This window comes from Chelonia mydas, chromosome 1, assembly GCF_015237465.2.
Source record: "Chelonia mydas isolate rCheMyd1 chromosome 1, rCheMyd1.pri.v2, whole genome shotgun sequence".
In the NCBI taxonomy this organism is placed as follows: domain Eukaryota; kingdom Metazoa; phylum Chordata; order Testudines; family Cheloniidae; genus Chelonia; species Chelonia mydas.
Window position 1 is genome coordinate 17,962,485 of NC_057849.1, and position 20,229 is coordinate 17,982,713.

Here is a 20,229-nt window from a genome sequence, read left to right on the forward strand (position 1 = left end):
CTGGCCCAAAAGGCGGTATAGGGTAAAATTCAAGAGAGCACCACGCATCAGCTGCTCACTTGACCACTGCAGTGTGAACACAGGCTAGCACCACTTGGATGACACTAATCCTCCAATGCCATCTCACAGTTCTCCCTATGTGCCCAGAAAGGACAGACATGTTCTCCCACCATTCACTGAAAGAGAATTAATAGAGCAGTTCTTTCTGCAGTGCAAAGAAACACGGGAAACGCCTCCAGAAGTCAAAGCACCTCACACGAACCAGTGCAGTGCCAATGTGGTCACAGTCTCTCAAGTGTTATTTCACAGCATCGCTGTTCTCATTCAAGCTAGGCTAACTTGAGAGGAAATACCTGGAGCTCACTCTTCAGTGAAGACAGACTCCAAGGCTATGTCCATACAGCAACTAGACAACTGCAGCTGGTCCACGCCAGCCAACTTGGGCTTGCGGGGCTTGGGCTGTGGGGCTGTTTCACTGCTGTGTAGACTCGGGACTCAGGCTGGAGCCCAGGCTCTAGGGCCCAGAGAGATGGGAGAGTCCCAGAGCTCAGGCTCCAACTCAAGCCCGGAAGTCTACATAGCAATGCAACAGCCCTGCAACGCCAGCCCCCTGGGCCAGCTGCAGGTGTCTAGCTGCTGTGCAGACATATCCCAAGAGTGAAATACTTTAGTGCACTGAGTGTGTGACCTGTGCAATTATATATACATGAAAACAAATGGACCATCTTATAAAATAGCGCTCTTGCAGTATTTTAATACAGATTAACAGGTGTGAGGTGTTACTTTATTTTTTAAATAAAAGATATGATTAGGTGGGGGTCATTTTTAGAGGCTAATGAACTACCCACCCTCTCTAAAGAAAGCATATATCTATGTGCATGTCAGCACAAATATTCTCTCTCCTTTATGAATGGGAGACACTTTTTAAAAGATAATTTCCTGCTTTGGATTTCTCCATTATATTCCAGCCCCTTCTCTTCAGTTCCTGCACTCTGACATTTACTACATAATCCAAACAGTGGGACAGTGAAAACTGAACTATGATCCTCCGGAGTATGGATCTCCAGAACTGACTGGAGAATTTCTTTTTAAATCAACCATTTGATTTGTTCTGTGAATTTCTCCCTAAAACCTGCATGTTGTTCCCACCATGTTGACAAAAGTCTTTCAGCATCTTAAACCCAACTGACCCTGACATTTCAATCATCGTTTCATGAGACATTAGGTGAAGTATTTTACCAAGTGGACATCTTGTATGAGACTGTTGTTTTGCTTTGTGCCTCAAGCACCAGCAGCGCTGGCTTTGTTTTTTATTAACAGAGTTACCTTAGAGTGCAATTTCTTTTTGTAACGCAGAAAAAGGCAATTGCTATACAGGTACCTTTTCACGGACTTTAATAAATCAGATTTAATGCCCACCAGAAAAATGCCTTCTTTTGATTCATGTGAATTTAGAGGGCCAGAGCCTCAGCTAGCATAAATCAGAGGAGTGCCAATAGTCCAATAGCCCAGCTGAAGTCAATGGAGCTATGCCAATACACATCCGTGGAGGATCTCACTCAGCATCTCAAAGCCTGTGGATAGAGTAGGGGACTAGATGTCAGATCTCCTGAGATGTCTCTAGTCCCAGATTTTGCCCCTGACTGAATGTGTGACTTTGGGCAAGCCACTGATGGGCACAATTTTCAAAATTAAGTAGGCATAATTACCATGACTGCAACTGCAGACAGGAGAGTTGCATGCACAACTGGACATTTTTGTGTGTGTAGCTGTTCATTCACACACACACACTCAGCTCATTTGCACCTACCTATCTCACAGGAGCTTTGTAAGGCGTAGTCATCATAGATATTAGAGACAGAAAAGCACTGTTAAGACGTGAAGGCCATTCATCTCACAGGATCTCAAGAGCTATTAATTTGTAATAAAAAAGGTGCTGGGGCTTAATCAGTTAGGTGCTGGGGCTGAAGTAATTTTTTTTTCTTACACTCATAACTGATGCAGCAAGCCAAGAAGTGCTGGGACTATGAACTGCCGAGCCTAGAGGTCCTGGGGCTCAGTCCTGGCACAAATTAAGCACTGAGTTTATCCATCTCTTGCGGAGGAAGTGGCAGCCAACTGGTACAAAGCAAACTACACAGCATTGGAGGGAGAAACAAGTTTGGACAGAGACAGCTGGGTTAGGGGTAAATCCTTGAATTACAACACTGTTGCTGTGATGTCTGCACAAAACAGACTGGATCAAAATCTTGAGAGCCACACATAATACCATGCAAGTCAGTTTTCCTACCTTGGTAGGGTGAAACGCTGAATTCACTCTGCCAGATAGTTCAGTCCACTATGAGCCTGACTCTTCCCCTCACTTGTGGCACCAACTGAGATGATTCTGTTCAGTCGTCAGACAAGATAAGACAACAATTTTTTGAGAGGAAGGGACCTAGTGTCTGAGGAGTGGGATCTTACCGATCAGTCCCTACCTGAAGAAACGAAATGGAGCTAGCCTAGATGGTCATTCACACCATATCAGAGGTAAAACTTCCACCATTCAAGCTAGCTCTCAGTCAATCTGCTCTACAGAAGTTTGCCAGAATAAGGAGCATTACGATTTGGCTCTATGTGAGAGAGAACTTCCTTTGGAGGATGGGGAAAGTCGGGGGGATTGTGACAAACATCATTACTGGATAAGTATTTTTTTCCTTTCTGATGCAGCTCTTCAGTGTGTTTGTTATCTGTCTGCATGAAAGATCTTTTCAATACGTTACTAGTCCCGAAGGAGGCAGGGAGGCTAAGAGAACCTTCCCAATAATAATAGTAGAGAAAAAAAGAGTTCTCTTTATTCCTCTAACACTTGACAAGTGTTTTCTTTCCCACTCTGCCCCAGTACTGCCCTCCAAGAACTTTGGAAGGGAAATGAGTTGGCTTGCAGATGCTATTGTTCGCTATCTAGAGAAACAAATCTGTTTGCTGACTATAGCACAGTGAAGAAAATAAGAACATGGGTGGCCAACTTTGACCAGAGACACTGATAGGAATAAAGGAAAAGGATGGTTTGCCACCTGAGTGGTTCCTTGGGAAGAAAGACAGGTGGAGCAGGGAAGTAGGAAATGGGGCTGATGTTTTTTCAAAAAGGATTTTGAACATGCAATGAGTGTTAATAATTGTAAACTGTGTAAGGAAACTGGATGAAGCTTTCAAAGTCACAGAACAGATGTTTTCCACAGCAATAAAAGGATGCTCCATCAGAGCACACCTCCAAATTGTCCTGTGTGTTTGCTGCGTCAAGGGGAGCACCATTTGGGGCTAGATTGTGCCTATAAGGCACAACACAGAGTGGGGGAGAACATGCAGGTGCCCCACCCCATGAGGAGCACCAGGAGGTCCCACCTGTCCCAAAAGCCTAACAGTCCTATGCTGGTTCTGGCACTGTTGACTCCCCCCTACCCACAGCCCCAGTCTGCTTAGATGTTTTGTTTACTAAGACTCACGGAAAACAGGCAGTACCACTGGGGATGTCTTCGGGGATGCTCCCTGCTACCTCTCCTTCACCTAGCGCACTCATTCAGGAGCAGCCATCACTTGGCCCTCAGAATGCTAACCTTGAAATTCAATACAGGGGATGAAGATGTTTAGAGGTGGTGTTAAATTCAGAGGCAGAATCACTGCTCTAACAATCAAGTCCCTGCTTTAGGTGTCTTAAAAGGTCTGTTTAGTAATGATACCAATTCCCTCCTACATATAGTTCTTCTACCCATTACACAGTAGTTCTCTTAGCATAGAATCAAACAAACCATCTGAGAAATAAGAACATCTCGTCCTTAAGGGAGTCCACAGATCCTGTAGAACTTATTAAGTGGTTAGATGGATTAGAACCAACTATAGAAAAAACACTTTGCTTTCTCAAGCATTAATAATACTAATGGCTTATGTTTATGTAACATGTTTCATCCAAGATGATCTCAAAGTGCATTATTATTTATTTGTTCATATTACCAAAGTGCTTGGGCGCTCTAGTTAAGGATCAGGACCCCGCTGTGCTAGGTGCTGTACAAACACAGAACACAAAAATGATTCTTGCTCCAGGAGACTTTCATTCTAACTATAAGACAAGAGACAACAAATGGAGAGAGACAGACGGGGGAGTACACGGAAACAATGAGACAATATTGGTCAGCATGATAGGCCGTGGTCTCTGCATATTTAACAGCCTAACTATTGTTAAGTTTTTTTGTATTCATCACGGCAAAGGAGAGTTTAGAGGAGGGAATTAAAGGTGGATAATGAGATAGCTCTGTAGATATTCATGAGGAGTACCTCCTAGCCATAAGAAAGCATGAAGGTGTCTGTTTGAAAACGTAACAAATGGACAGAGGAGGCTGGCCCCATGGGCTAATCGAAGTGAGCACCAACAACTCGATAGCAAATGAGATATGACAGGTAGGGTGGGGACTAACTGTAAAGGGCGCTAAAAGTGAATACGAGCAACTTGATGCAAAGCCAGTGGAGGGATTCACAATCAGGGGTGACATGGCCACAGTGACGGGCTCGGAGAATAATCTTTGCAGCAGCATTGTGAATGGACATAAGAAGGGCCAGACTGCCTTTGTTAAGGCCAGAGAGAAGGATGTTGCAGTAATCAGGCCGCAGAATGATGAGAGCTTGGACAAGAGTCTTAGCCGTGAGGATGAAAAAGAAAGAATAAGAATTGGCAACATTTACACAAAGCCCGGATGTGAGGATGCAGAAAGAGATCCAAGTCAAAGCTGATGCCTGGTTGATGGGAGCAAGTGTCTGGCTGGGAGGTGATGTTGTCTACAGTAATCAAGAAACGAGGGAGTGGGGAGTCCTTGGCAGGGAGGACAATTAGGAGCTCTGTTTTCGCCAAGCTGAGCTTGAGCTGACAGCTAGACAGCCACAGAGAGATTCAGAGAGAGAGCCTGAGATTTTAGTTTGGACAGAAATGGACAGGTGTGGATGAAAGGCAGATGTGTGAGTCATCAGCATAGAGACTGTGACAGGGCGATTTCCTGCCATATCCTGGGGAGACTTATTGAATTAAGTCTAAGTAGCATTGGGGTTCATTGTATTAAATGAATGGTTTATGTGTTATTGTGGGCTGGGACTGTATGTAACCTCTCAAGGGGGAGGTGAATGCAAATTCTCCATCTCCGGTGATGCAAAAACCCAGCTTTCTGAAGCTAAGCCGTGAGGAAGGGACCATTGTCTGCTGATAACCTGTTCCCAGAGTCTCACAATCAAAGGTCCAAGTGGTATAAAAGGAAAAACTAACTGATTCACGGGTATGCTAGCTCTGAGTTAAGGCTGTTATGAACTTGTAACACAAAAACCCCTTTGTGGTGTTTGAAGGACTGATTCCTATCAGAGCCCTTGTTAAGAGTTGGGGAGGAGGGTGATCTCTGGTAAACTTATTAGCATGCATGTAGATTCTTACATAATTGTTTAATGTTCACTGCAATGCTTTCAACATAAAAATAAATGTGCTTGCTTAGAAAGAGCTCTGTGATAACTTGTAACTGCTGAAAATTATACTGTTTATAGCCTTCAAAGAGAAAGCAAAACACATATGCTGGCTTGTTTAGGCAGCCTTGCTGGGAATAGCACAGTGTAGGCAGGGAATTGTACAGCCTGGACAATCTCTGGTCCGGAGACAGAAATGTGAGTCTCCACCCAAAACAGTGTGAAACCTGGGTTAAAGTTCCTGGTGTAAAAGCCTTCACCATACCTACAGTACAGATTTATATACAGATCCTGGAAGGTTCGGAGTGCTGGGCTAGAGAGACAACAAGACCCAGCATAAGAATGACTCTATAGCCTGGTGATTAGAGCACTTACCTAGGATGGGGAAGATGCAGGATCCTGTCCACAAATCAAATGACTCTGGTTATTTATTCACAGTGTAACATCTTCAACAGGAGAGACTCAGGCCATGTGTATACTACAATCTTAAGTCGACCTATGTTAGGCCGACTTACAGCCACCGCAGGCTGATGGCCACACTACCTCCCTCTGTGGGAGCTGCGCATCTTCACCAGGAGCACTTCCACTGATGGAAGAGGGGCAGTGTGGGGGGCTGAGAGCCAGGGCTCTCAGTATTGCGCAGCTCCCCGCCAGGAGCCCAGGTATCCCTGGGGCTTCTCACCCTCTGTTTCCCGCCGGGAGCGAGGCGGCAGCCACCCGGGGCTTCTCGTCTCTGGCGGGGAGATGCATGCCCAGAGTCCAGTCAACTGCCATGCTCCTGGCAGGGAGTGGGGAACCAGGACCCGGGCGGCAGCAGGACACCCAGCAGAGAGCAGAGACATAGTTAGATTAACACAAGCTGCGCCCATCCCAGGTGAGTACCCTAATCACTCGGCTAAAAGTTGTGAGGGAGGTTGTTCTCCTCTTCCTCCTCTCCAGCTGTTTTGTGTGACCTCCCCTCAGGGGCCCTGCGCATTCCTGAGGTGGCCTATCTTTCCTGGTTTGTGAATCACTCTGGGGCTCAGGTGGGAGATAGACACCCAGACACCTAGAGGGAGGCAGCAGTGTGCAAGCTCAGTGGCAGAAACATAGGTGCTGAGGGAACTTTTACTGCAAAAATGTAGGCACTGAGTGAGTTTAGGCACCTACAGGGTTCAGCAGGGGTTTGGGGCATCGCAGGGACAGGAACTTAGGCATCTAATTTCTTTTGTGCACCCAGGCCTAAGTGAGTTGGCTAAGCTCACACAGGACATCTGTAGCAGAACCAATAACTAAACCCCAATCTCCCGAGTCCCAGTCCAGTGCCTTAACCACAAAACTATCCTTCCTTCCTGTCACACAAACAACATATAACGTCTACACTTCCCTTCTTACTTAGTGCTAATGATAAACAGATATATGTTGCCTAAGCCACGTTTTGTCAGTGACCGAGATGTGGGCGGTCATGCCTAGTGGTTACAGCAGGCCTCCATAGCCAGGAATCAGAGCCCATGGTCAGAACCAGAGTCAGAGGCCAGGAGCGAGAGCCAACAGTCAGAGGTCAGGAATTGGAGGGGAGAGTCAGAACCGAGTTATCTGGAGTGAGGCAAGGGAGGAGCTATCTCAGCCCTGGGCAAACGCTTGGAGCAGCCACTGAACTGCTGCTACTGCTGGGCGTAAGAACAGGTCCACTGATTCTTCCAGCCAATCAGGCGGTGTAGACAATTAGGCATCCTACTACAGGCCAGTTGTGCTTGTTAGGTTGTCCAGAGCTTGGCTCTGCTGCAGGCCCTGATTCTCAACACACTTGAAGCTGTTTTTAGAAACTCTCTACTGGGAGGACTCGATGGCTTTTTTAATAGAGGGGATTGGCAATAGAGCCTTTCAAAACTAGTCCATGTCAGTAGTGACCAAGCATTGCCTTACAAAATATGACTAATGTCTATATGACTACAGTAAACACGTAAAACTTCACAGTATTACTAGTCTTGTGTTTTTGACCAGCACTATGGATTGGAGTCAGTGTCATTATGATCTAACGGCTAATGCACAGCCTCTGTGATGGGTTTTTAGATCACAAGCTCTCACGGCAGAGGTTGTACCTTCCTATGTTTGCATAGCCACTAGCACATTGTGGCCATTACTGCGACATAAATAACAATACTAATTATTCCTATTTCAGTCCTCAGTGGCAAAACCACCACCAAGAATGGCATCCTAATAGAAGTGCCAGGCCCATGAATGGGCCATGCAGTCAGAGCTGCTATCTTATGACTAGATGTGATCCTTCAGCCCAGGTTTGAGGCTTGATGTGAGGAGAGAGTGGGGAAGCCTATGGTTTGCTGCCTGCATTTTGGATAAACAGAAGACTTCAGTCTCCAGTGGAGGGACCAGCTGGCAATGGATACGGGCCCTGATCTACCCTTTCACAATGACAGGTTCTTCCTTCTCAGAGGTCAGACATGCCAGCAGGATATTAAAATACTCCTCAGCATGTTTGTATTGGTACCTCTCCGTATTCCCTCAAGTGCATTGGAACCCAGAGAAGAAAGTTATTTAAGGCACAGGGAAATGGTATCAAAACTCATTATACTCAGTTTTACATATAGAATAGTTGGCAGGTTGCCAGCAATATTACTCAATATAATTATTTTATATAAATATACTGTTTTATATTTGGTTTCTATACGTCCTCCTGTGTCAGCATCCATGACTTATTACTGAGTTTGGAGGATTTTATTTTTTTCACTGGTTTCAGAGTAATAATAATAGTAATAAATAATGTGAAACCAACAAACCATCCTCTGTCATGCAGCCTATCCTTATGGCATGTTGGCTTAGTTCCTTAAAGGCAGAGAATGAAGCAATAAGCAATATACAGGTTAGTGTGAGACAATTTTCCCATTGGGACACATTCAGAGTCGTTTTTTTCTGGAAACTAGTTGATCAGATACTACAATTGCAAGACTCTTTGGCTTCTTCTGATCTGAATGTAGGATATGATTCAAAGCCCAATGAAATTGACCTCAATGGGCTTTGGCCTCCCAGTCCTTAATTCAGCAATGGAAAGCGAGAGAGAGAGAGAGATCCAAATGTTTCCTGATTTTAAAGGGTTTTTTTTCACTTAGTGGACAGCTTTTTGGTTGAATGTAAAGAGAGATAATAGTTAAGTAGGAAATGGTTTTCCTGTCCCATGACATTTTTTCAGATTTAAAAAAAAAATTCTCATTCTGAATCCAGGACAAAAACATCAAAATCCTATTACTGCATTAAATCATGAAAATTTTCATGAAGCAAATTTCTGAAAAAAATGCAGCTTATGTCAATCAAAATGTTTGATTTAGATAATTTCAAAATGTTTTGTTTCAGTTTTGACCATTTTAAAAATAATTTGCTTAAATTTAAAAATGAAAAATTGTTTCAAACTGGAAAAACAGAACATTTTCTTTTGAAAATGCTGAAATCCTTTTTCAAAACCTTTTTTGATTTTTTTTTGAGTTGACAAATTTATTAAGCCAACCCTTTCCTACAAAAAGATTCAGTTTCAACAAAGTCTTTTTCTGATGAAAAATTTTGCCACAAAATTCCCGACCAGCTCTAGTTATAGCTCTGCTGTCTCTGACCCAACCAATTTAGTATCCTTCCAAGATAAAGCTGTGTTAAAGACTATTCCATATCATTAGACTAAGACAGTTCCACACATTTCCATCTTTCAAGAGGTATCTACTGTCCTCCTATCTTGTGCCTAGACTCCAATACTGAGAAAGGGGAAGAAAAAACGAAAACATGAGAGTGGCACAAAGGACGCATGAGGAATTTACCTTACATGACTTCAGCAACTACAAAGTTGGATCAAAAATAACAGAGAGGGCGTGACAGCCTTTAAAGGAACCATTTTCCAGTGGATAAGATGGCATTTGGGAGGCTTATGTAATTAAAGTCTCCTTCAAGACAGAGTGCACTTTATGAGAGTATCAGCAGCCACAAGGATTGAGAGAATGGCAGCATCTCCCCTATTCATGGTCATCATCTGGGCCTCCATGACTGAGAACAGCTTCATGGACCACAAGGGGGGTATTATAGACTGCAATATGTAGGTAGTCCCAATAGACTATTAGAATTGGTAACTGCTCTTGAAATCTTTATTTCCTGGGCTAGTATCAGAGGATGTAGGAGAAGGATCCTTTGTACTTGGTCCAAATCTCACTGAAGTCAGTGACTCCCAGTGGTTTCAATGAGTTTTGGATCAGGCCATTTGTTTCTCCAATTCTCCTATGTTCCCTGCTACCCTATGCAATTTATCTTGTATCTGGCTTTTGGCCAGTTTTAATTTCGAGCTGAGATGTCTAGTTAATATAACGTCATTGCTAGGTGAACCAAGGGATGAATGACAGCCAGCAAGCCTCTAATCTTGCCTACATAATTCTGATTTATTCTTGTGTCTATCTACTCAAAAGGTATAGGAAAATTATGAGAAACTATAGGGCATTTTTGTTTTGAAGAAAGATTTTTTTAGATCTTTCAGAAATCTTCCTACTCTGAGTATCACATTTTTGCCTATGCCATTTGAAAATGAGAGTAAACATATCTGACGCACGCACTCATTTACTGAAAGTACTTTAGAATGCATTATTTAATTCTGAAAAAACGATGATGATGCTACAATCAGAGTAATAGATTAACAACAGAGTGTATGAAGCCTAAAAGGAAATTAGTCAGCAAAACTTGGTAATAAAAAGAAAAGTCACCACTGATAATCAACAAGGGTATTAAGAAATAATTTGTAATACTAAGATTACACAGTAATTCTGATGCTGCTAATTATACTAATGTACTGAATTGTATTTTGGGCCAGTGAACTGAGTCAACACGATTTGGGAAACAAGGAAATGGACACACACGCAAAATCTGAAAAAAACCTATCCCCCCTCAGAGATTCAGAATGATTTAGAAGGTGTGGATCAAGGATATAGCCATTGCTGGTATTTATGGACTACATCAGATGGATGGATAACAGACCACTGCAAGGAATGAGAAAAACCCACAGAAATAAGCACAATTTGACATCGGTTGCCTTAGCTGTTGTAATGTAGCTCTAAAGAGAAAATGTTTGCAAAAAGCAGATGAGATTTTGATGTGTGTGGTTTGATCATCATGACAACTTTCTGATCTCATAAAGGAACAGAAACATGTACAGGAAACCTGGTGGTGGTAAATACGGCTGTGTAGCATATTGAACCAAAGATACTGGAATTTTCCCCAAGCTGGCATTCTGGCTGTTGCCCAAAAACACTTTAGATATCTCCAAATTATCTAGGACCCGATTCAAAGCCCATTGAAGTCAATAGGAGTCTTCTCACTGACTTCAGTGGACATTGGAACAGACCCCTAATGACTAAATAAATGATGTAGTTATGAGTCTTATTTAAATACCAAGGAGTCATACACAATGTCATTATTTTCTTTCAATTCAAAGGCTAGTCTTTAACTTTTTTGTCAGTGATGTTTCCCCCTGCATTTGTCCGCCTTTCTCACTAGCAAAAACTATACTGATTCCTACTTTGCCAAGCAATCTCTTGGATTAATTAAACGAGTACAGGTTAGGGCACTGGATGGCTCAAGGAACTGATAATGGGGATATCTAAACTTTTCACCTCCCAGTTTCCAGTAAAACTCAGTTTTGCAAAATTTTACTCACATATTCAAACAGAGTGAGCCATCTGTTTTGATGGGAAAGCAAAATATCATTTGTTTTTTCACCATCATCATCCTAGTGAGGCTGGGAGAGCAGAATTGCTCCTTGCCTGGCCAATTTTCATGAGAGCTTCGCAAAGTTTATTTAAATGCAACCCAACAGAGTAATGACTGAAAGAAAATGAATTTCTATCGAAAAGGTATTGGAACGTCTGCGTGGAATGAATCAGTGTTTTTAATCTTGTCACCAAAGAGTAAGTGTCCATATCACTAGAACCACCATCACCACATTTGGCACTAATCAGCAATTTCACTAGTGGAGCCAAAAGCTAAATGAATGTTGAGATTCAACTACACTTCCTGAACAGAACTGGCACTCTAAAGGGGTGGTGTAAGATGAATGCTGCACTACACTGATCATACTGGATCCATTCCCTGGTTAAATTTAGGACTTTGAGCTCCAATGGTGTTATTCTGGCCCCTTTGGTGAACAAATAATTCATATGCAGTTTTTTAAAGAGGAAAAAAAAATCACACTGGTTTCGTGCATGGGTTTCTGCAATAAAGCACAATTACGTAGCCATGGGTCCAGGACACAAATTATGGATCTGGATCTGAAATCCTTCCAAGTTCAAGGGTGACTGAATCTAAGATTTTTATTTGTGCCATTCTCCAAGTCAGACAGACAAAATAATTACACTGTACCTCTTCCCCAGCACATAATAATTCCTTTGTAGACTATATCATAATTGAGCAGTTGATTCTGTACAGTATCTGGCGATGTTGAACCATTCTGAGTCATCTGATGTTACTCATCCTGCCTGTGAGCTCCTTCTGGCCTCCTGATGCTGCGCCCACACTGTTCCCCAGAGGAGATGATCACAGAGAGAAACATCAGCTCCACTTTGCACATGTATGACATTAATCAGTGCTGACTAGTACTGCTAATGAAGAAGAGCTCTCTCGCACTCTCTCTATCTCATGTTTAACCACGTGCGTACCTTGCCACAGAATAACACAGAGCCAAAACTAAATCCTAATAGTTAAAAAAACAAACAAACACCATATTTATTTATCTGGACTTCTTTTCAACAGCCAGAAGCTGAAAAAAATGTCTGTTGCTTTTAAAATAGGATGGAATTCCCCTTTCACATAGACCTCTTTTAAAATGTTATCAGCCAGTTGTAGCGTAATCCTGCTCAGAATGCGCTGTAGAGAACAGTAAACTCTATCCCCAGGAAGTGGTTTCCACCTAGCGGGAAGGGAATCCATACAGACACTTCACGCTTTTTCCATTGCTACCTAGCAAAACAGTGTCCCTTCATCTCATATGCCCCGATCCAGGATTGGGACTAGTCACACGTTTAACATTAACAATGAGCTGTATTAGTGCCTTTTTGGATCGGGGCCACAGATTCCACTACAGCTCTCGTACTGACCTGACTGATGAACTCAAGATCGATCCTCTGGGGTGACCCGTGGTACGCCAACACTGCCCACACCTACACTGTGAGTGTTTGAACCTGCAGGGGAGCTTGAACTGCTCAAAACCCTAGTCTTTCACAGGATGCCCAGCTCCTGGATTCAAACCAACGGAGTTACAGGACATCCTATGGAATTGAGGCAGACAGCAGTGGAAAGGCTGGTACATCACTAAGCTAGGGAGATGCTGCAGGAGACAGGGATAAGGAAGTTACTGACTTGTAAAGCCAAAGCCTTAGGCTAGGTCTTCACAGCAGAGATAACTCACGTTCTCTACCCTGTAGTAGTTAATTCCTCTCCAGTGAGAGCAGCCGCACTATAAAATAACACTAGAGCTGCACTGATGAATGGGTTAACAGCACAAACTGATCATGTTAGTACTTAGCAAGTGCCTCTACCTCAAGCTGTAGCCTATACGCCTGACAGGCCAGCCAAGTTAAAAGAACCACCACTTGAGCTAAGGGTTTTGTGCATGGACGGGTCTCGAGTTCGAGGCAACAGCCAAGTTATAACCTGAGTTAACTTTGCAGCAAAGATAAGCACTTAGTCTAGCAAATGCAGTCGCCTGCCTGAAAAGACTGGAACCACCGGAGTCACGGCATCTCATGGTTTTCATGCCTGTTGCCTGCGCAGGTGGTTTTGTGACTATTATACACATATCACACAACCAACACCATTGCAGCTCTCTTCCCCCGGCCAAGAGGATGGATTCTGGCGGTAGTTACTAACCAAAGTAAGCCTTCTCCTCAAGGCCATTTCCTCAAGGCCACTGGCACTTGTGCAAACCTGCTTCTGAATGTGAAGAATCAAATATTTCATTTTGCAAAGACACTATTATGGCCTAACTATAAACCTACCCAGAAGGCTTGAGATTTACAAACATTAGACATCAATATTGCATATTTATTTTGGATAATTAATGAACATAAAAATTGCTGACATTAACCCGCAATGGAAAAACTGGTTTTAATGAACCCCATAAAACCTGCTATTCATGGCAGCCTCATAAAGCTCCATACTGAGTTCAGCTAAAGGCTATAGTTTTTATCAATACAGTCAACAATTAATATTGACTAATAAAGGTATCCTGTAAACTGAGTCATTGCATTATGTTGCTGTATACATCTCATGTCCTCTGAAACATTTCTCCCATAAATCTGGGGTTTCTCAAAATAGCCTGCTTGATAGTTTAGGATATAGAAGCCCAGTTGCCAAAGAAGAAAAACCAGCAACCTTCATATTTTCTAGATCAAACTTTTAAAGTGGCCTCAAGCAGGCTTTCATCTCTGCAACTGCAGCATTAGAGATACAAGTGAAAATGTTCCACTTTATTTGAACAAACAAGTGACGGAATGCACATAACTCAGTTGTGTTCTTTTAGGCCTGCAGATAGCCCGGTAATGGGAGTGGTCTGGTAGATATGTATATAGACATATGTGACTGTAAATCCTATCAATTTAGGGCACCAGTGCTAACGTGTAACAATTTCACATGCAAGTGGTTTGGATGTGCAAAGTTGCATTTGCATCAATAGAGACCACATTATGGAAGCCTGGATCAATTTTTTAATGATGTTTTGCTGAAAAACACTCTCGGAGGCTAATGTAGTTCCTCCCCCCTTTCTGTGAAAAACACTAAACCTCGGTGGTTTGCTTTTCTTAGTGGGCATAAGTAAAAGAGAAAGCTGAAGGACAGGATTACAACTGCTCAGATACCATGGTGAGGGACGCAGTATAAGGACCGGACTACAAGAGAATGGAATTGGGATTTAAGGGTTTGGTTTGGTTTATGAAAAAAGACCTAACAGGTTGTCCAAAGTCAAGATCCCATAAGTCACCCAACAGTTCCACAGGTCACTTAGCAAAACACTAGACAACACAGCCCAAGGCTGGAACTAAAACTGCTGGTTTTGCCACTCCATTGCAAAAGCTTGCCTGCCCTAATGGGTGTGACCCTGCTGAGAATGCAGCACTTAAGGAGTAAAAAAGTACTGTAAAGATAATAAAAAAACTTATCAAACCGTTCCTTTATCCCATTAACAGAGGGTTGTTATTTTTGAGCCTTGTCTAACCTGTATCATTATCACTTAACAAAACCTTAATAGGCCTCAGCTGTAATTCTGTTGGAATTAAACAGAAAATCATGTGGGTGGCGTTCGTCTTACCCTGTCATGGCTTCCCAAGTAAAAATCATCGTAATTTGTCACTACAATACTTGAATCAAGAAGCATAAAGAGAACAAACAATGCAGTCACTTCATGTCAGCCTTCTTTGCTGAGTCCAAGCTCCAGAGGGGCTAGCAGACAGCAGCTATATTAAGTCGCAGCAATTAAATTAAAGGTGCAAAGGCACAGGGCTGTGTGAACACTGGGGTCAAACCACAATTCTATAAAAATTCTCTCTCCTTCCCACATGGACTAGCAGAACTGCTGACCAAAAGGCTCCTACACCAGCCAAGCCTACAGGAGTCTCTGCAGTTTGGGAGAGAAGGCTACAAAGATTAAAAAAAAAAAATTCATGACCTTCAGCTTTGAGTTCCCACAAAGGAAAGGTCTCTAAAAATATTTCACAGTTGCTTCCATCAGAGAGCAGCCAGCCTATTTCCATAAACCAGCTACTGTCAAGGAACCAGACAGGAAGGGAGGAAAACTATTGGCCCAGAAATCTGCACAAGAGATAAACATGGAGGGAAGGGAGATTTCAAAGCTTTATGTCTGAAACGCTCCTATGAAGAGCAGATAGGGTATTACACAGCCACTTACTGATCTCCAGTTCTGTGATGAATAAGTAGGAGCCTCTCTAGCAGTTCATTAATGAATATTTTGCACGGCAGAGCAAAAGACCACACCCTGGGATGATTAAGAGCATTTTCCTCCCTTCTCCTGGCCGGATCAAAAATCAAGGCAGATTAAAATTGGACAATGAAGAGTGGCGTTTGTGAAGGCCTATCTGGAGTTGTCACTTACCAGTTTCAGTGTTTTCGTGTTCCGTATCGGTGAGCGTGAGGTTGGAGTTGGCTCGGCTTGAGAGACAGGAGCTGCGGCCTGACTTGGTATTGCGTCCCCAGAGCCTCACCGGGTGCTCTGGCGACAGGACGGCATCTGCCTCAGTGTCAGCATCTGAGCCAGCACTGATGGAGTAGCCGCAGTGAGGCAGCCCTATATCAGTCCTGTATAAAGTCCCGTGTGTGGGCATGGCGTCGTCGAGGCCCAGCTCTCGCAAAGAGAAGTTGGCTCCTAGGAGAGAACACGGAATTGTGGTTTTTAATCAAATCGGAATATTTCTTCTGTCCAGCATTTCAATGATTAGTGGATAAGCAAATGGTATAGGTTCGTAAGAACAGGTTATACAAACCCATCAGGGATTGTCTAGCTAATACTTAGTCCTGCCTCAGCCCAAGGGTCTAGACTAGATGAGCTACTGAGGTCCCTTCCAGCCCTACTTTTCTATGATTCTATAGTCGAGTGCTCTCAGCACAAGACCAGGAGACAGCAACTCCTGAGTTCTAATCCCTTACCTGACAGTGACTTGCTGCGTGGCCTTCGGCAAGCAACTTAGGCCCCAATGTTCACATCTTGCTTCTAATGTAGGATGTGTGAGCTGAGGCACTTTGGTCTTGATTGTCAGAGGTGGTGAGCACCTGCAACTCCCATTGAAAACCAGGCCCGAGGTGTCTCAAGTCAGCCAGCCAGCAATTAATGCACCCAAAGTGGCCACTTTTGAAAATGAGGGCCTTCCCTCTTCTACCCCAGCTTTACCATTTGAAGAATGGTGATGATATGCCTTGCCTCCCACTTCAGATATTGTGAGGATTCAGTGAGGCGTTTGAACAGTACTATGTGTATGAAAAACACCGTGAAGATATTAACTATGAGCAGTGTCACTCAAGAAGTGATGAGACACCTGTTATTGGCCCTAACATATTACTCTGTACACCGCAGTATAATGAACAGTGGATTTTCAGTGCTAGTGAACAAAACACACGTCTCCACCATCTCGCCTGTAATTTACTTTGAATAGTTATGATAACAAACACACCAGCTATTTTTCATACTCTTTCTTGTGGTTCTGGCATTTCTTGTAACTGATTTCTTTCATCTTCAGTTTCTTGGAATCTTTACTAACTCACCTGTAAATAGCTGGTTTTGTCATTTACTTTTAAAAATAAATGGCAACTAGTCCATCTTTCCCCAAGAAGAGCTGGAAAATGTTAATGGTCTTGTGGTTAAAGCACAAGACTGGGAATTGGAAGATGTGGTTTGCTTCCTGGCTGTATTACACCCTTCCAGTGTGACATCAGACAAGTTACTTAAACTCTCTGTGCCTCAGTTTTCCCATCTGCAAAATGGGAACAATGTTCACCGTAGTAGTACAAAGTATTGCAAAGGTATAAATAAATAGTGCTCACATCCTCATGCATCAGGAAACCTCATCCCCAGTGAGCAAGCCAGCAAATGAGTGAAGTAGCCAAACACAAAGCACAACAACTGCTTAGCAGCACACAGCAGAACTACAGAAAAATCCTACCCAGCATTTATACAGTGCCTTACCATGTACTTTACAAATATCAGTTAAGTTAACCCTTGAGAGATAGCTGAGTATTATTATCCCATTTTACACATAAGTATAATAACAGACAGGTTAGATGACTTTCCCAAGGCGACATAGTGATAAAATTCCTGCCTCTTTGTCCTCTGCCTTTGAGTAGTAGACAATAGTGCCTCAACTGAATTTATCCAGTTTAAAAGTAAAGGGGGGGAAAGGGGGGAAGAGGGCGGTTAAGAGAATATAATCACTCCAAACAGATTTTGACCAGAACACACCTGCTCTTGGGAGAAGTAACATGGGACATTTACTGATCAGCAATGGTTAGGATTTTATTTTCCATATCCACTGATCCAACACTGTCAAATATTCCTGGAGCATTGATTCAGCGCTGACTCAGAGGTGAGTGTGCCACCCCTTGAATCATTGAAACCACATCTTGTGGGACCTATGTTTCCTTCGGAGGTCTCACCTCTGAATGCTAACCACTCTCAACCCAGCTTAGTTTATTCACTCTGACAGAATCACAGCAGAGGTTATTGGGCTGCAAATAGATGCAATTGTTTTGCTGGCTAAAAATATAACCTGAAAATGACTCCTGAGTTCATGTCTAGTTACCTGCAGAGCTTCATAATCAGTCCCAGGCAATGTGAATGGGGATTCAGTTATTAGCACTCTGTTCAGAAAGTTGTGCTGAAAAGCTGGGGAGAGCAATTAGTGGAGCAATTACTGGCTCCATTCTAATCCACATTTTTTTATTAATTTACATTCTCTTTTTTCAGCATTCAAAGACTTTAAAAGACTTTGGCATCCTGTGAATGGCCTTATCTGCACTGTGCATTTACCTGACATAATGCACCCCTGCCTTTGCTCTACAGTATGCCACAATTTGATGGATTAAAGGAATGTTTTGGACCAGTAGGGGGCATTAGACCCAGTGTCTTGGCCAAACTCCAACTTGGGTAATTATATTCTGCCTAATTAACTTCCCTTGTATTTTCACTTGGATATGGCAGTCCTCACATCCTGTTGCTATGCACTGTTATACAGCTACCATGTTTCACCTCAGAGGTGGTTAGACTTCAGTTGTAGGCAAAGTGATTCTTGTGGAGGCCAATCTTGACCTCTCTGCTTAGCTGAACTCTTGGGATACGTGTGTCACGCTCTCTGGAGTGGCTCACGACTGTGAGCATCTACCTCATGGCAGACTGTCAGAAAACAGGGCAAATACCGCAAGCTCGTGGTGTGTTCTATAATTAGATTTCACCAAGCCAGTGACAAATGTGAACTCTTGGATCATTATATCAGTCTTACCATGGAGTCACGGCCAGTCCCCTTAGACACTCCAGCCTATCTTGCCACCCAGACAAACTGAATTTTGTGATAATGGTCACTTAAACAAAAAAATCACAACACATCAGGTTGTTCCCAGTCCCAAGAGACCAGCCACTTACCCCGGATCAGCTGGTACTCTGGATCTTACACCAAAGACAAAACTGACAGCCAATTCTATAATACACTAACTAAAGGTTTATTAGCTATGAAAAAAGAATGAGGGTTATTGAGAGGTTAAAGCAGGTAAAAAACATGCACAGGTGAGTCACTGTTTGTAATTCCAAATGGTGGCAGCGATGTAATAAACATTCAGTTTCCCAAAACATCTATTCAGTTTACCCAGATTGTCTCTGGGGATCACTGCTTTGCTTCTGGTACACTCCTCTGTAAGAGTCCATACAGTCCGGAGATGCAGGACCTTTCCTTAAATCCAAACTTATCGCTTCTTCTCACAGAAAACAAGCTGACAGTGTCACTACCCACGTGGGCTTTTCTTTTGATGATGGAGCGGGGAATGCATTTTTAGTCTTTGACCGCCGATCAACACACACAATGATCACTTCCTTTGAAATTAGCACTTTTCTGTTAAAGTTCTTCATTTGCATTCCACCAGGCTTCTTTCTCATTGGATGGGTTATTTAGTTACAGGGGTACACACAATGTAAATGTTTGCTACTACATTATAATGGGATACAGACAATTGAAAACAATGCAAGTACCATTCCACTCGTTTCCATGAAGCTTTAACACCAAATACATTCGCATACCTTTGACAATCACTTTGATCTATACTAATACACAAGACAATTGGCCTGCGGCTCTGGCATGAGCTGGCACCTGATCTGCCAGCATCACAATGTCTACACTCCAAAAAAACAACCCTCAACAACCCTGCAACGGTGAGTCTCACAGCCCAGATTGTCTGACTTGGGCTCGCGGGGCTCATGTTACAGAGCTAAAAATAGTGTAGACATCCCTGCTCAGGCTGAAGCCCAGGCTTTGAGACACGCCCGCTTTGCCAAGTTTCAGAGCCCAAACAGAAACATCTACACTGCTCTTTTTAGCCCTGTAGTGCAAGTCCCGTGAGCCCAAGTCAGTTGACCCAGGCTTTGGGCCTTGTTGCCAGGTTTGTTTGGGTTTTCTGCAGTGTAATGTACCTTTGATGACTTCAAACTCTCTCTGGACATAGTTTGTACACTAACTTAGAAAAGCACTATCAGAAGTTCTGTAATAAATCTAAGATGGTTCTAATTATTACAGCCACCAAATTTTATTGGGGCAGAAAAACCTGTCTCATTATTTTTTATTGTCAAAAGGGGCTAAGACCAAAACCCCGTATCTAAACTCAGGTTGCAGATCCCTGTTCAGACGGGAGTTCTCAGCTCCTATTTGTTTCTCCGATGATTTGAATTTGAACACATTAACCTAGAGACAGCTGTGTCTCGGGCTGGACTGTGAAACATTATGTTCAGGTGCATTTGGTTCTGCTCATTAGAGAGATACCAAATACCACTCTGGACCTTGACTTTGGATCCAGGGCTGAGTTTTGCTCCCATCCCTACTATAAAGCCATGTTAAAGCTTGTGATTTCCCTCAAGTTTCCATTTGTTGATGTTGCAAAACTGGCCAACACAACTAACAGCACTGTTCTAAGCTGTATTCTGGCTTTTGTGGGTTACTGCTGAGCTAGCCCAACAAAAGACCCCTTCTAGCAGGTACT

At 43.0% G+C, this 20,229-nt stretch overlaps 1 protein-coding gene across 1 annotated transcript in view; it reads right to left on the minus strand.

Moving 5' to 3' along the window:
• TENM4 (teneurin transmembrane protein 4) overlaps positions 1–20,229 on the minus strand; it is a 1,747,045-nt gene that overhangs the window by 413,852 nt on the left and 1,312,964 nt on the right. Inside the window, exon 8 of the mRNA XM_043528206.1 lies at positions 15,596–15,865. Within this exon, the coding sequence (XP_043384141.1) occupies positions 15,596–15,865 (270 nt within the window). The remainder of the gene's footprint in view (positions 1–15,595; positions 15,866–20,229) is intronic.